General features: G+C 44.8%; 1 protein-coding gene across 1 annotated transcript in view; it reads right to left on the bottom strand.

Annotated features, from left to right (window-relative positions):
* Positions 1–14823, bottom strand: part of PTPRJ (protein tyrosine phosphatase receptor type J) — a 164341-nt gene that overhangs the window by 11776 nt on the left and 137742 nt on the right. Inside the window, exons 12-21 of the mRNA XM_044749878.2 lie at positions 11487–11618; positions 9832–10042; positions 9593–9717; positions 8021–8108; positions 5917–5958; positions 5376–5384; positions 5186–5273; positions 3338–3428; positions 1104–1177; positions 866–1000 (exon numbers count right to left, since the gene is read on the bottom strand). Coding sequence (XP_044605813.2) covers positions 866–1000; positions 1104–1177; positions 3338–3428; positions 5186–5273; positions 5376–5384; positions 5917–5958; positions 8021–8108; positions 9593–9717; positions 9832–10042; positions 11487–11618 — 995 coding nt within the window. The remainder of the gene's footprint in view (positions 1–865; positions 1001–1103; positions 1178–3337; positions 3429–5185; positions 5274–5375; positions 5385–5916; positions 5959–8020; positions 8109–9592; positions 9718–9831; positions 10043–11486; positions 11619–14823) is intronic.

Raw genomic sequence — 14823 nt, 5'->3', positions numbered from 1 at the left:
AGCAGCCAAAACAGCAGCACCTAGGAATTGTCAGAAATACAATTCCGGGTCCCAAGACAGACCTGCTGAATTAGAAACTCTGGAGGCAGAACCACCTTCCAGGTGGTCCTGATGCACATTAAAGTTTGAGGACCGCTGGTTTAGAGACTGGACTCCTATCCTAATTCCTCAAGTAATGAACCTACATGAAAAAATTCACAGAGCAACATTACGTCCCATTCCTCATATGCAGATTTTCTCATTTTGGCATGCCACCAATTCTCTTTGATCCATTTACGGAAACATGGGATTTTATCACCAGAAGAAATCGTATCTTTGATGGAAGTGGCCGTGGGATTCCAGGCCATCACAGTGGGGCAGAAACTGCTGAAACTTATCTGCGGATAAGTTTGAGATTTTGTGTAAAGAAAGGGTCCCAGTGCTAAAAACTAAGTTTGAAAATCACCGAGTTGGTCCAATCCCTCATCTCACAGATGAAGAAGCTGGTTGCTTAGAGACAGGATGGGCTTGCACCATCAACAGAGCTGATGAAGGACGGAGCTGTCCTGTGAGCAGCATCTTCCTGCTCCAGGCCCAGGAGCTTTTCCACTGCACTAATCCAACTCCTGCTATTTACTAACTCCAGCAGCAGCGACTTAATGAATAATGAACATTGATATTTGTCCGCAAAGGAAGGTAACAATAAAATAGGGTTTTTTTTTAAACTTTTCTCTCAGAGAAGACAAAGACAGAAAACAAGTTTCTAAGACTAGAGGTACTAATGTTTGGAGGAGTGTTATTTTTAAAAAGACAAATGGTTTTGAATATCCTTACCCTTCCACCACAATAAAAGTGAATGAATTAATTTTTTTAAAAAGGTACTTACCCTTCCCTGTTCAACACATTTGGTCAACATAACAATGGCATATATGTTTTTCTCCCAAACCATACGCCAAAAGTCTTTCAAGGTGTTGGGCAAAGGTCCTTGTGTGGCAATAAAATCTCTCTTGGAATGGTAGCCCTAAAAAAGGAAAGCAACATGTATTCAATCTCAAAGACACAGAAAGAGGAGCTCTGAAGATTTCATCCTAAAAAGCCAGTGCTATGAGAATCTCCCCACTTACAGGCATGTAGTTGGCATTGATGTAATCATCAGTTGAATGGGTCTGGATTGAAAGCTTGACACGGGAAATGTCATCTACAACATTAAGAGAAAAGGGTCCTTATTAAAAGTAAATGTTTTAGGAGAGTTACATACAAGAGACACAAAAGAAGTAGAAAATGGCACCATGGGGCTTCTGTCACACCTTGAGAGCTGGGCATTTTACATATCTGACCTCATTTAATCCTCACAGTCACCATATGTGACTGTGGCACACAAGTTACATGATTACCTGGGGAGAGCTATTAAATGGCAAAGCCAAGGTTCCAAACCCAGCAGCCCAGCACCAGAGCCCAAACTCTTAACCACGCCAGACCACCTTCTCAGATGAAACAAACCTACTACCATTAACGTCCTAGGGGGTGTGCCATGAGCCAGGGAATGTCCTAAGCAATTTTATCTACTCCTCAAAACCCTACAAGCTTTTATGCCCATTTTACAGGTGAGGAAACTGAGGGTCAGAAAGATCAAGTGATTTCTCCAAGCAACATCTGGTAAATGGTGGAATTCAAATCTAGTGCCCTTTCCACTAGGAATAAATAAAATTGCCCTAGTGGGTAGACACCCAGGTAAACTTTTCCACCCTTTTCACACTTTCTCTATTCTCATAAAAAAGTTGTTATAAAACGACAGTATCAACTTCAAGAATAAACTGAATGTATAAGACTACTATGAGTGGAAGGATCCAAAACATAAAATCCTCTTGTTTTCTAAATATTGTCATCCTCAAAAACACACGCACAAACCTGTCCAACTCAAGAAATGAAATGATATCCTTAAAATTTCAAGTGTCAGGCTGAGCTATAAGCAGCACCACCTATGTTTCCCTGTCTTTGACAGGACACTTTCTCACCCTCCCCCAAACAAAATAATAGAACATTTCTAAACCCAGTTACCAAAGTGAATTTCAGCCTAAAATCTCTGCAATAAAACCAAGACCAGAGGGGCTGGCCCCGTGGCTGAGTGGTTAAGTTCGCGTGCTCCGCTGCAGGCGGCCCAGTGTTTCGTTAGTTCGAATCCTGGGCACGGACATGGCACTGCTCATCAAACCACGCTGAGGCAGCATCCCACAGGCCACAACTAGAAGGACCCACAACGAAGAATATACAACTACGTACCAGGGGGCTTTGGGGAGAAAAAGGAAAAGAATAAAATCTTTAAAAAAAAAAACAAGACCAGAACTCTGGATCTGAAAGTCCCCACAGACCTTCATGAGAACAGGCCAACAGTCCTGAGCGACCCCTAGACGGGCAGTGTTGGGGCACATCTCACCAGCTCAGTTTCACAAGCATTTCTCTCAAACATGGGTCAATGCCCGCTGTCAGTACAACAGGGGAAAATGAGGAAAAAGAAGACAGGAACTAGAAAATCCTGCATCTAAGCAGAAGTTAATGTTTTAGGCCAGCAAAGAAAAACACAACTTCAAATAAAAAAGGCAACGTCTCCAGATGTCCTGGTACAAAAATTATGAGCAAAGCCAACAAATTTCAGCTAAATCAGAACAAAACTGCGATCTGCTGACACATCTTTCTGAGGCCTAATTCCCACTCAAAAGAGAGGCCACAAAGAACTTTCTGAGAAGGATTTACATTCCATTTTAATGGACAATGTAGTAAATAACTCTCACTTTAAATTCAATTTGTTGTTATCCCTGTGTGTTGGGCTGCAGACATTGTTAATTCTCAACAACATGAAGGAACCCAAATACACTTCACATTTAGCTGTGGAACGCACTCAGCCAACCAGAGACGTGTCTGGACAAGCAGAAGCAGTACTCCCTGCCTGTCCTCCTCCTGCTCCCTTTCACTCCAGAGCTATACTGACTGAAATAAAGGGGCTGCGAGATAGAGAGGTTAAGAGCACAGACTCTGATATTTTTCCTGAATGACACTGATAGACCTGATCCAAAGCCTGATGCTGCACGACTATCTGTGTGACTTTGGACAAATCACCTGCCCACTCTGTGCCTCATTTTCCTCATCCACAAAAAGAATACTCTACTACCTATTTCATAAGATTGTCGTGAGGAGTGAATACAACGGAATATGCCTAAATCAGTGCTTAGCACATGGGAGGTGACTAACGAATGGTTGTGGAAGTGGCTGGTTAGTACCATTGATGCCCCTCCCTCTACTGTTAGAGCTGTGATGGCCAGTGACAGAAAAAAGGGGAGATAATGTGGATCAACCAACTTACAGGGCAGAACATTATTATAGCGATTCTTTCCTCTATTCTCAGCCAGTTCAGCTGCATATTTGGGTAGATTAATTCCAACAATCTTCAGATCCTGAAAACAAAACAAATGAGTTGTTCGTTTATTTAGTGTTCAGATAGTATTCCTACTGAGCATAGAGTATGACAGAATAAAGTGGGAATACAGGGATATTATGGGTTAAATTGTGTTCCCCAAAAAGATACGTTCTAGCCCCCGGTACCTGTGAATGCGACCTTATTTGGAACTACGGGTCTTTGCAGATGTAATGAGATAAGATGAGGTCATAGAGGAGTAGGGTGGGCCCTTAATCCAATATGACTGATGTCTTTACAAGAGGAGAAGAGACACTGAGATCCAGACACGCAAGGGGAGACAGCCATTTGGAGATGGAGGCAGGCATTAGAGTCACCCTGCCACATGTCAAGAATGCCTGGAGCTTCCAGAAGCTGGATGAAGCAAGGAGCAATCCTCTACCAGAGGCTTTGGAGGGAGCAAGGCCCTGCTAAACAGCTTCATTTTGGATTTCTGGCCTCCAGAACACGAGAGAATAATTTTCTGTTGTTCTAAGCCACCAGTTTGCGGTAGTGTGTTATGGCGGCTCTTGGAAACTAACACAGAAATGAAAAGAAAAAGGACAACCTTGCCTTCAAAGAGCTTACAAGCTGGGAGAGAGGTGTAGACAGAAATAACCAACGTTACGACAAGGAAGAATTAAATTAACGCTGAATATCAGTGACAAGCAACACATCACAGGGGAAACAGGCATGAGGACAGAGAATTCAAGTCCTCCTAATGACATCAGAGAAAATGACCCAGAGGAGGTGACACTGCATAGCAGGTTGAATGGTGGCCCCAAAAAGACATGTCCACGTCCTGACTCCTGCAACCTGCGAATGTGACCTTATTTGGAAAAAGGGTCTCTGCAGATGTGATTAAGTCAAGAATCTTGAGATGAGATCATCCTGGGTTATCCAGGTGGGCCCTAAATCCAATAACAGGTGTCCTTACATGGGACACACAGAGGAGAAACACAGGGAGGAGGAGGAGGAGAAAACAGAGACCAAGATGGGAGTGACACAGCTCTAAGCCAAGGAACTCTGGGAGCCAGCAGAATCTGCAAGAATCAAAGAAGAGTTCTCCCTGTAGATGCTCCAGAGGATGCAGTGCCCTGCTGACACCTTGACTGAGGACTTAGAGGATGCCCTCCAGAACTGTGAGAATACACTTTTGCTGTTTTAAGCTTCCAGTTGGTGGTGATTTGTTATGGCAGCACAGGAAACTAACACAAGTGGTGAGCAGGATCTCAATGAAGGCAGAGATGCTGCCACAGGGGCAGCACATGGAGGATGAGGGTGCCTGGGGGGGTGGGGGGGAGTTCCTGGGCTGGTTTGTGGGGGAGAGCATATGGGGACTGAAAAGTAGAAACTCTTTCTGCAGGATTTCACATAATCCTCAAGAGTCAACCGTGACCCCACAGTCATCAAGCTTCAGCCCCCTAAATGCCCCATCTGGTTTCTTTCCAGCTCATACAGCCTCCTAATTATTCTAGTTAATAGCCCTCAACTTGAAGTCCTAGTTTCTCTGTCTCTCTGGATAATTTTCAGGTATCAACGAGATTAGACATAATCCGCTAGAAGGAAGATACGTTTTCGTGCTCAGAGCCAACCCGGTGACAGTGGAATTCCCAGGAACATGCAAGAGCTTCTCTCTCCTCCAAGAGGGCTTCCTCTTACCCAAAGCTTCACCATAAAACAAAAACCAGCAGTTTTCCAACTTTCAGGAAAACGAACTATAAAGCAAGTAAAAACACACTATTTACAACCCCATACTTCGTATTCTTCTGCAAATCCACAGTTGGAGTCGGCTTGCTGTTTCTTAAAGTAGGCCTCAAAATTCTCCACTTTGATTAACTTGGATCTAAGAAAACAAAACGACGTATTAGGGTTTTTTACATTCAACAAAGTTAGTACTCAAAATAGAAAAATACAAGTTAGCAAAAAAATTAAAGAGCTTACTTACTTTCTAGGTCTTCATCATAGAAAGGGAAAGAAAAAAAATACACCGTTAGAAAAACTGAGTCAACCACGACTCTGGAGATGATAGTAAACAACTTCCCAAAAGAACAAAAACTATAGTATAATTGGGGGGATTGGGGGGAGGGGTCAGCATAATGTTATTTACAAACACTGAAATGTGAATCAGGACATCTGACTTCTAGATCCTATCACATGACTGATTGGCTTTGTGACTTTGAGCAAGTCCTCTCCTCCGAGATCTTGATGACCCATTTCTTTCAATCACAAAATATATATTTATTGGTAGAATTATTGGTGGAACGATACTTGCCATAGTAGAACATGGCAGGAAGCTAGCTTCAGCAGACTAATGAACACAGAGTCCTTGCAGAATAACAAAGGCAGCAAGGACTTCTGGAAGATCATGGCCAAACGGGTCAATCAAGAAAAATGACAGCAAGTTCCACCAAAAATCCCCTCGACAGTCACTGAACAGATTGGGGAATTAACATCTTAAAATAAAGCTCATAACTCAAGAGACTTACTTTATTTGAGAAAAGGACAGTTCATTGTTCTTTGCATCTTTCCTGTTTTGAAACGAAAAAAACCCATTAGACAAAAAGTTTAATTTTGTGCCTTGCCGGCTCTCATGTACCTACAAAATGCCTTTGCCCTGAGCATCAGTTCCTATACAACAGTCAGTCCCTCTCACTAACACTAAGCTTAATGGTCTAAGTAGCAAATTCTGATCATGAATCTGTGAAGTCACTCTCTTTTATAGCATCTAAAAGTATGGAAGAATCTTAGACAAGCAACTTTTAGGAATTTCCTTGGGTAAATAGATATATCAGCAGCCTTATCCTATGGTAAACTGAGACTCATTATTTCATACTCTGCTTTTGAGATAGCCTTCCAGACAATATATCCAGTGCACGGGGCCAGCCCGGTGGCATAGTGGTTAAGTTCACCCACTCCATTTCAGCAGCCCAGGGTTCGCAGGTTCAGATCCTGGGCACAGACCTAGCACACTTGTCAAGCCATGCTGTGGTGGCGTCCCACATACAAAATAGAGGAAGATGGGCACAGATGTTAGCTCAGCAACAATCTTCCTCAAGAAAAAAGAGGAAGATTAGCAACAGATGTTAGCTCAGGGCCAATCTTCATCACACATGCACACAAAAAGAAATATATATATATATGTATATATAACCAGTGTTGACAAGGTGGTGGGGGACCTGGTGCCCTCCTGCACAGCTGGCTAAACTCCATATTGGTGTTTTTTAAAAAGCTTTCTGGAAGGCAGTTTGGCAGTACAAAATTGGAACCATGCGTACCCTCTGACCAAAAAACTGCCCCGCCTGGAATTTACCCTAAGGGAATAAATCATGAATGTACCCAAAGATTTAGCCACAAGAATAAGAAACCATGAGAAAAAAAAACACTGAAAACCAGGAAACTGTTAAATCACATCCAGACAGTTCAATACTCTGTAGCCACTTAACAGGAAGAAGAAATGAAGCCTCCACAATGTCTTAAGAGAATAGAGCAGATTAGAAAATAATATGTATAGTATGATTCCATTGGTGGGTGTGTGTATTTGTGTGTGAGCTTTGTAATCAACGCACACCCTCTTGCCCAACCGTGTGGCATGTGAAGCCTGTGCATCGGCTGGGAGTCATGGGCTGTCATCAGGTGCTGCCAGCCAGGGCATTTTCATCCCGGCCCAGGGTCCCTAACGCACTCCGCCCGGTTCTCCTGCTGTCACCTGCCTTACTGAGTCGACAGGCAGTGCTGTGTTCCAGGTTTTTGCATTAGATTCTGATTTTTTTTTTTTTTTTGCAAGAGAGGATTAAAAAAACTGTTTTATTGTTTCTTGTTAAAATAAAAGTAATACATGCTTACGGTGAAAACAAATACAGAAAAGAAGAGCAAAGAAAGTAGATACTCCGTTATCACAGCACCCCCACAAAACTACTCAACACTGGTTTCATTCTTCTTTCCACACTTCCTACACTCAGCTGCAGCATCCTTGCAATGGGGTTCACAACACCACCTCACAGAGCCTCAGGAGTGAGAGAATTCATGGACAGCACAAATCCAGGCACAAAGTAAGCGCTCAAAACAGTTGCTATTTTAACTATTTAACTACCCGAAAGGGTAGCTGTAGAGATAAAATAATAATAGCGTATGAGGTACAAGACACTGCCAAAGCATCTTATTTATTTAATGCTCCTCAGCATCACAAGTAGGCACTCTTATTATCCCCATATCATAGATTATCATAGACATTAAGGCTAAGATCCCTGACAGCCAGCCAGAGACGGAGCACGTGTTCAAACTTAGTTAACTCTAAAACACAACCTTGTCCCACTATGAAACTGATTTGTGACCTAGAATGCACCCTTTGACAGAGGCACCCTACGTGCAGGGTCTCCCCACGACCTGATGTCAGGGCTGGGACCCACTTTAAAATCCTCCAGCTTGGGGGCTGGGATGAAATAAGACTGCTCTGAGAGCCAAGATTGTGGATGATGGGAACATGGGGGCTCACTACACTATTCCTTCCAGTCGTGTGAATGTCTAAAACTTTCCATCATAAAAAGCTCCCTTGAAAAGTAGGGTCTTATTATTAACATAAGCAATAGTCACCTTTTCTTTCTCCAGAAGATGAAGCCTCCCACGGCCACAATAACCAGGGCACCGAAGATACATCCAAAAACCGCTCCACAGATGACACCTGGGAAAAGTCCAAATGGGAGGCAGTTCAGGAGGTGTTCACTAACAACTGGAACAGCCTCGAACCAGAGAAAGAGAGAGAGAGAGAGAGTGTGTGTGTGTGTGTGTGTGTGTGTAGCAGAGGACAGTTAAATCACTTTAGACCTAAAACCAGTCAGGGCATTTGGGAGTGGATTCCTTGTTCCCAGTCCGCCACTAACTGGATGGTCTGAGGAAGTCACTCCTCCTCTCCAGGCCTCTTCCTGAACTGCAAATTTAGGGAAGTGGGCTAGATCAGTGATTTTCAGGTTGTTCTCACCCGCGGACTTCTTTCTTCAAATGCAACGGCCTACAGCAGCCCAATAAATAAAATAGAAAACCAGGCAGAAATGCTTAGGTGAGGTAGGGTGGGGGCATCTCAGGACTCAGCCGTGGGCCGGCCCGGTGGCGCAGTGGTTAAGTTTGCACGTTCCACCTCTCGGTGGCCCAGGGTTCGCTGGTTCGGATCCTGGGTGCGGACATGGCACCATTTGGCACGCCATGCTGTGGTAGGCGTCCCACATATAAAGTAGAGGAAGATGGGCACGGATGTTAGCTCAGGGCCAGTCTTGCTCAGCAAAAAGAGGAGGACTGGCAGCAGATGTTAGCTCAGGGCTAGTCTTCCTCAAAAAAAAAAAAAAAAAAGGGACTCGGCCGTGTTTGGTGGAACAGCCACTGTTTGAAAACAACTAGACGAGATGTTCCACATGGTTCCTGCCACCTCTGACTCTGAGACTAACACCCACGTACGAGCAGCAGCACTGTGCTCAGGTGACATAAAACCCAGGTGTTTACTGGAGAAGGGTGTGGGGACTCCCTGAACTTTGCTGAATTCCTTCCTGCAGCCAACAACTACTGAGTATGAAACCAAACTAACAAACCAGCTGGCCAACTGTCTCTGGCCTAAAGGTAACGGATGTACCCTCTTGGGTCCTGAAGCTCCTACGTCACTTCACTCTGTGTAGTAAAAGACAGGAGCACTTGACGAGGAGTCTGAGACCAGAATGATAGGCCTGTCTCTAAGCCACTGTGTAACCCTGGGCAAGTCACTGCCTCTCTCTGGGCCTTAACAGCCTCATTTCTAAAAGGAAGGTTGGACAAGACTATTTCTGTGGCTCCTTCTGATCCTAATATTCAAGGGTTCTATGCACCAAAAGTCACATTGCACGTCTGGCACGTGGGCACCCAAATGACTACACTGAGAAGAAAAGGACTAAATAGTCTTTGCAGATTGGAAGCACAGCTGGCACTCAGAGGAGGGAGAGCAGGGGGCAGGGGTGTTGGGACCCCAGAAGAGAAAGCTGAGCTGGGCATTGTTGGCCAAGTGACATCTCAACCTCTGAGAGGAGAGATGAGGCTCTCAACCCTCCTGGGGACCACAGGGAGGCGTGCAGACACCCGGCCTTCGGTGGACGCTGGAAGCCAAAACCCACTCAGTTGCTAACAGCATTGTGGTTCTTCCTCTACCTGGATCCTGGGGCAAGAAAACAGCATCTGAACAGCGACCGAAGGACACGTAGCTCTTGGCCCCGTCTATGAGTCCGTCATTGGAAGAGTGAAAGATAATATTGGTGAAGCCAGCCACACAAGCCCTGTGGGATGACAAGAGGGAAAGGAGGTGGCTGAGATGTGTCCAGTGCCCCGGCATGTGAAGCTTTGCATGCAGGAGGCTCAGCCTTGAAAGACCAAGAAGGAGGAGCCGTTACCGATAGGAGCCCAGGGGTTCCAGCTTCCCGTTGTAATAGCCGTGCGTGGTTGACTCATTCCCAACATCAACTTCGTATTTCAAGACTTCAGACAAGCCCTGAGAGCGTCTCTTTCCTTCTGTTGTTATGAGGTATGTCACGTAAGTGTCTGAGTCCCCCTTTTTGAAATCTTCATACGTATATCTCAAAACATCTGTAGACGGGTGAACAGCTAAGAAAGGACACACAGGAGGAAAAGTCATCAGAAAGTGATGGCAAAGACATAAGTCTCCGATTCACCTAACTAATGATGTTGACACTGGGTGACAATGATAGGTACACCTCTCAAGGATGCTTTCTATGCCAGGCTTTACTGATATTAAGTACTAAGTGCTTTACAGACATCAACTCATTTAATGTCCACAATAATCTCAACATGTAGGCTTACCATCCCCATTTTACAGATGGGAAAATGAAGGCACAGAAAGCTAAAAGGACTGAAGGCCACGCTGCCTGTGTGGTGTAGTTGTATTTCTAACAGTGTAGCAGACCATCAGATTGGGAGCGTGTGGTCTCATCCACCACAGGCTGGTATCAGTCAGTCTGGTCACTAAGCAACGATGCCTCCCTCTTCAGCAAAGGTCTTAGCCTGGGGTTTGCTGAAAACCTTCACAGCAAAATGACTGGGTTTGAAACAGACCCCAAACAAAAAGACAGAGAGAGAGATCTAAACATCACTATGTGAATTTTGCCGCAGGTTTACAACACCAGCAAATTCCCTGTTTTCCAGGATCCCCACACTCCTGACAGTGGGCTTGAACTCTGCTGCCCTCGAGGAGATGAGGACAGTGTCACAGGCTGAGAGGCTGACGGGAGTGGCACTGCACTCCTGACATTCAGTTCAAAGAATCACCGAAAATGACAAAATTTGGCACTTTAAACCCAGGCCTTGTGTGAAGCACCCACATGCAGCTAACAAAGACGCCGTGATTCAGCCCCTCCTTCCCACCCAAGCACGTGAGGGAGCCCTTTAAGGAAAGATGGCCTTTCCTCCACCCCTTCTCTCATCTGTGAGGATGCTCTTTGCAAGTTCTCACTGCAAATGCAAATCATTTTCTGTTTTCTTGCGAGAGAAAGTCACCCTATCAGGATGATTTGTGTGTGTGTGTGTGCGCGCGTGTGTGTGTATGCACGCACGTGTGTGTGTGACAAAGTTGTTTAAGGCTAATATTCTGCCACCTGAAAGACCTTGTGTTGTAAAAGAGATGAGAAACCTAAATCAGAGGTCAGCAAGTTAGGATCCAAGGGTGCAATCCAGCCACCCACCCATTTTAGTAAATAAGAGTCACACTCATTTTTATGTATCTTCTACAACTGCTTTCACACCACGATGGCAGAGCTGAATAGCTAGGACAGAGATTGCAGGGTCTATAAAGCTTCAAATATTTGCTATCTGGCCCTGTACAGAAAGTTTGTCAACCTCTGACCTAGGTGATCAGGCAAATAGCTTACCCTCTCCCACTCCCATCTGAGTGTCAAAACGTGGGCGACAGTGTAAAAACAGACACATATTTGTATCACCAATGTGCCTCAGTGGGCACGGAAATGGCGCCCAGTAAGGGTATCACTCACTGGCTGTTTGACCTTTGTCACTTGGCATAATGACCCCTCCTTACCTTCCCCAGTGGTGAGAACGAGAGCGTAGGCTTTGATGGGTCCATGGCTGGCTTCAAACCCACTGAACTTGACCTTGACTGAATTGTGACTGACAGATGTAATATTAGGGGATCCATCTGGAGAAGGGGGGTCTGAAACAGAACAAAACAAAACATGATCACCCAATATTTAAAACCAAAGAAGGAACAAAATTATGAAGGTGAGAATTTGCTGGAATACCTCCCTCAAGATCTGCCCTTGATCAGAAAGCTGTGTGCTAGGCTCATGCAAAGTAAGTCCAGAAGCAAGGGGCAGGGAAGAGAACTGGTGGAGTTCAAAAAGGGTAGATCCCGGGCTGGCCCCGTGGCCGAGTGGTTAAGTTCGCGCGCTCCGCTGCAGGCGGCCCAGTGTTTCGTCGGTTCGAATCCTGGGCGCGGACATGGCACTGCTCATCAGACCACGCTGAGGCAGCGTCCCACATGCCACAACTAGAAGGACCCACAACGAAATATACAACTATGTACCGGGGGGCTTTGGGGAGAAAAAGGAGAAAATAAAATCTTTAAAAAAAATTAAAAAGTAAAAAATAAAATAAAAAGGGTAGATCCCTGGGGAAGCCTGCCTAGCTCACCATGGCCCCTTCAGTGTGGCAGCCACATCCCTGAGGACAGGTTTGCAGCAACCTTATTGGTTGAGAATTACCTGGCTTTTCTATCTTCCCCCTGACCCCCTCCCCCGACCCAGGTGAGACCCAGAGGGCCAGGTTCCTTACCCTGAGAACTGAAGAAAAAGGAAAGTGAGAGAGAGACTGTGTGGGTGCAACTCTAAAGTGGGGACTTGGGAGCTGTACACAGACATCTTCCCACCACCCGACTTGGCCCCAGATGGGTTGGTCAGCTGAGAACAGTGATGGAGCAGAGACGACACAGACAGAACGCACTTCATCCTGAGACCTGGCTGCATTCCTGCTCCACGTCCTTCACACCAAAGTCCTTACTTTTGCTGCAGTTGGTTTAAAACAGCACCTAGAGAAACCCAACCAACCCTCTTCCTAGACACCAGAAAAGCCCACACAGGAGCATTCCGTGGGTGACCTTCATGATGAGGTACCTCGCCTTTCCAAGCTAGGCTTGTGAATCCACTCTCTGAATTAACACAAAAGGAAGAAGACACTGAATTAAAGGTCATCTCTCTCCACACGCTCTCTCTCTACCTAAATTTGTCTCCCACATGCAGTTGGAGTGCTTTCTTATTATACTCAAGATTCAGGGAGACTGAGAAAACTGAACTCCAAAAGAACCACAGCACAATTCTCCAAACTTGCGCCGTCCTATATGGCAGCCACCAGCCACACACAGCTGTGGAGCGCTTGAAATGCGACTAGTCCAAATTCAGATGTGCTATACGTGTGAGACAGAGACTGGATGTCAAAGACAGTGTGAAAAAAGGATGCAAAATATCTCATTAATAACTTCCTTTATACAGATTACATGTTGAAATGATAACCTTTTTAACATACCGAGTTAAATAAAATGTGATTGAAACTAATTTCAGCTGTTCCTTTTTATATTTTCTTAATGTGGTTCCTAGAAAATTTTAAATTATACATGAGGCTCATATTATTTTCTATTGGAAGCAGAGATCTAAAAACCTGCTTCGGCAACCTCTCACATAACTGACAGCAGTGGCCACTTGGAGGCGCTGTCCCCATGTCTGTCAATGGCCTCCCCAGAGACTTCCTAACACAGTTCCCAGCAGCCCCTATGCTCCAGGGGCCTCTCTGCCCAGTGCATGGTGTCCCTTATCACCGTCCCCCACCACCCAGCACACAGTAAGCAGCCAACGGATGTTGACTAAAAGACCATCATTCCAACTCTCTCAGATTGACCTACCCGCCAATGCTTCCTACCTCTCTCAGAGAAAACGCAGTTCTAGTTTTATGTTAAATTAAAAACGTATTAAATTTGTACATTAAACAAGCATGTTAAAATTGTACGTAAAAATCCACCTGAGAAAAAGCAGCTACAGATCATGGAGTGAGAGAATCACTGGACTAGATGAGAAGCGGGCATTATCCATCCCTCACACCCATGGTTCAGCCTCAGGAATGACGAATTCTGAGGAGCTGGTCCTCTTCACCACTCCCTGCGCGCAGCCCTGAGACACCAAATCAGACACGGTTTCTGTTCCTCAGTGGCTTACACCCACTGAGGAGATGACAGCATGCAGCAGAGAACTACAAAAAAGTACCCACAAGGGTCACTGTCTCTATCATGTTGTAGAGTGCTGCAGAAACCAAAGGAGTGTGACTCAGGGCCATCCTGTGCAACTGTGTACTACACACTCCACGGAGCTTCAAACACATCGTAGTCCGTATGATGGTGTCACCTGGAATTGTGCAGTGCATCACCTGAGCGGCCCCATATGGCAGCTCTGCAGTGGCCTTCCACACACATTACCTCATCTAATGTTTACAACATTCCTAGAAGGGAGGTATTATTTCCTCTTTTAAAACTAAGGAAAACAAGGCCTAGAGAGATTGAGCAACTTTTCTGAGATCGCACAGATGGTAAAAGGCAGATCTTAGAATGAAACTCAGGTCAGCCTAAGTCTGAGGCTTTGTCCGCAGAACCCCTCCACCACTTTCCACGTCAGTGTCTCTGAAGTGAGAGGCCTTTTTTCTCACTATTACAACCACTAATTCTTTAGGAATTGTCTGGAAACATTCCTGTACTCCAAAGGAAACATACCTAGGAGTCAAAAAGCACAAAGCAAAACCAACTCAACCAGGTTGATCTAAGACATAACTTTGGCAGGACATGCGGAGCAAAAGACAGACAAAACTGAAGCAAAGATGTAAGAAGCAAGTTTTTCCAAGTACCAAAAAAAAAAAAAAAAACAACCGTATGTGCATGAAGATTAACTAGGGGGACCCCCTGTGCAGGAAGTGATCCTGTTTCCCAAAACCACTGGGGCACTTGTGAATACAGATGCTGTCTTAGGGAACTGTAAATAGGGAAATAGGAATCTTGACTGAACATTTGCTAATAGCGATAAAAAAGATTAAGTTTTCAAGTGTTATGGTAATAATAATGGGGTTATGTCTGAAAGAAAGAGAAAAGAAGTCCCTATCTTGCAGCAATAAATACTGAAATATTGACACATAAAAATACAGAATGACTAGGACTGGCCTCAAAGCAATCAAGTAAGGGAGGAGGGGACATGAATGAAACAAGATTGGTCAAGTGCTGACAAATGTTCAAGTGGGTGGTGATGGGCATGTGGGTTTCTTTCTACTGTCCTCTACTTTTATGTATATTTGAATATTTCTATAAAATGCTTCTTTTTAATGCAGTA

The sequence above is a fragment of the Equus asinus genome, chromosome 17 (genome assembly GCF_041296235.1).
Source record: "Equus asinus isolate D_3611 breed Donkey chromosome 17, EquAss-T2T_v2, whole genome shotgun sequence".
NCBI classification, from domain to species: Eukaryota; Metazoa; Chordata; class Mammalia; order Perissodactyla; family Equidae; genus Equus; species Equus asinus.
The sequence above is the reverse complement of the archived record's forward strand: the minus strand, read 5'-3'. Positions and strand labels throughout refer to the sequence as shown.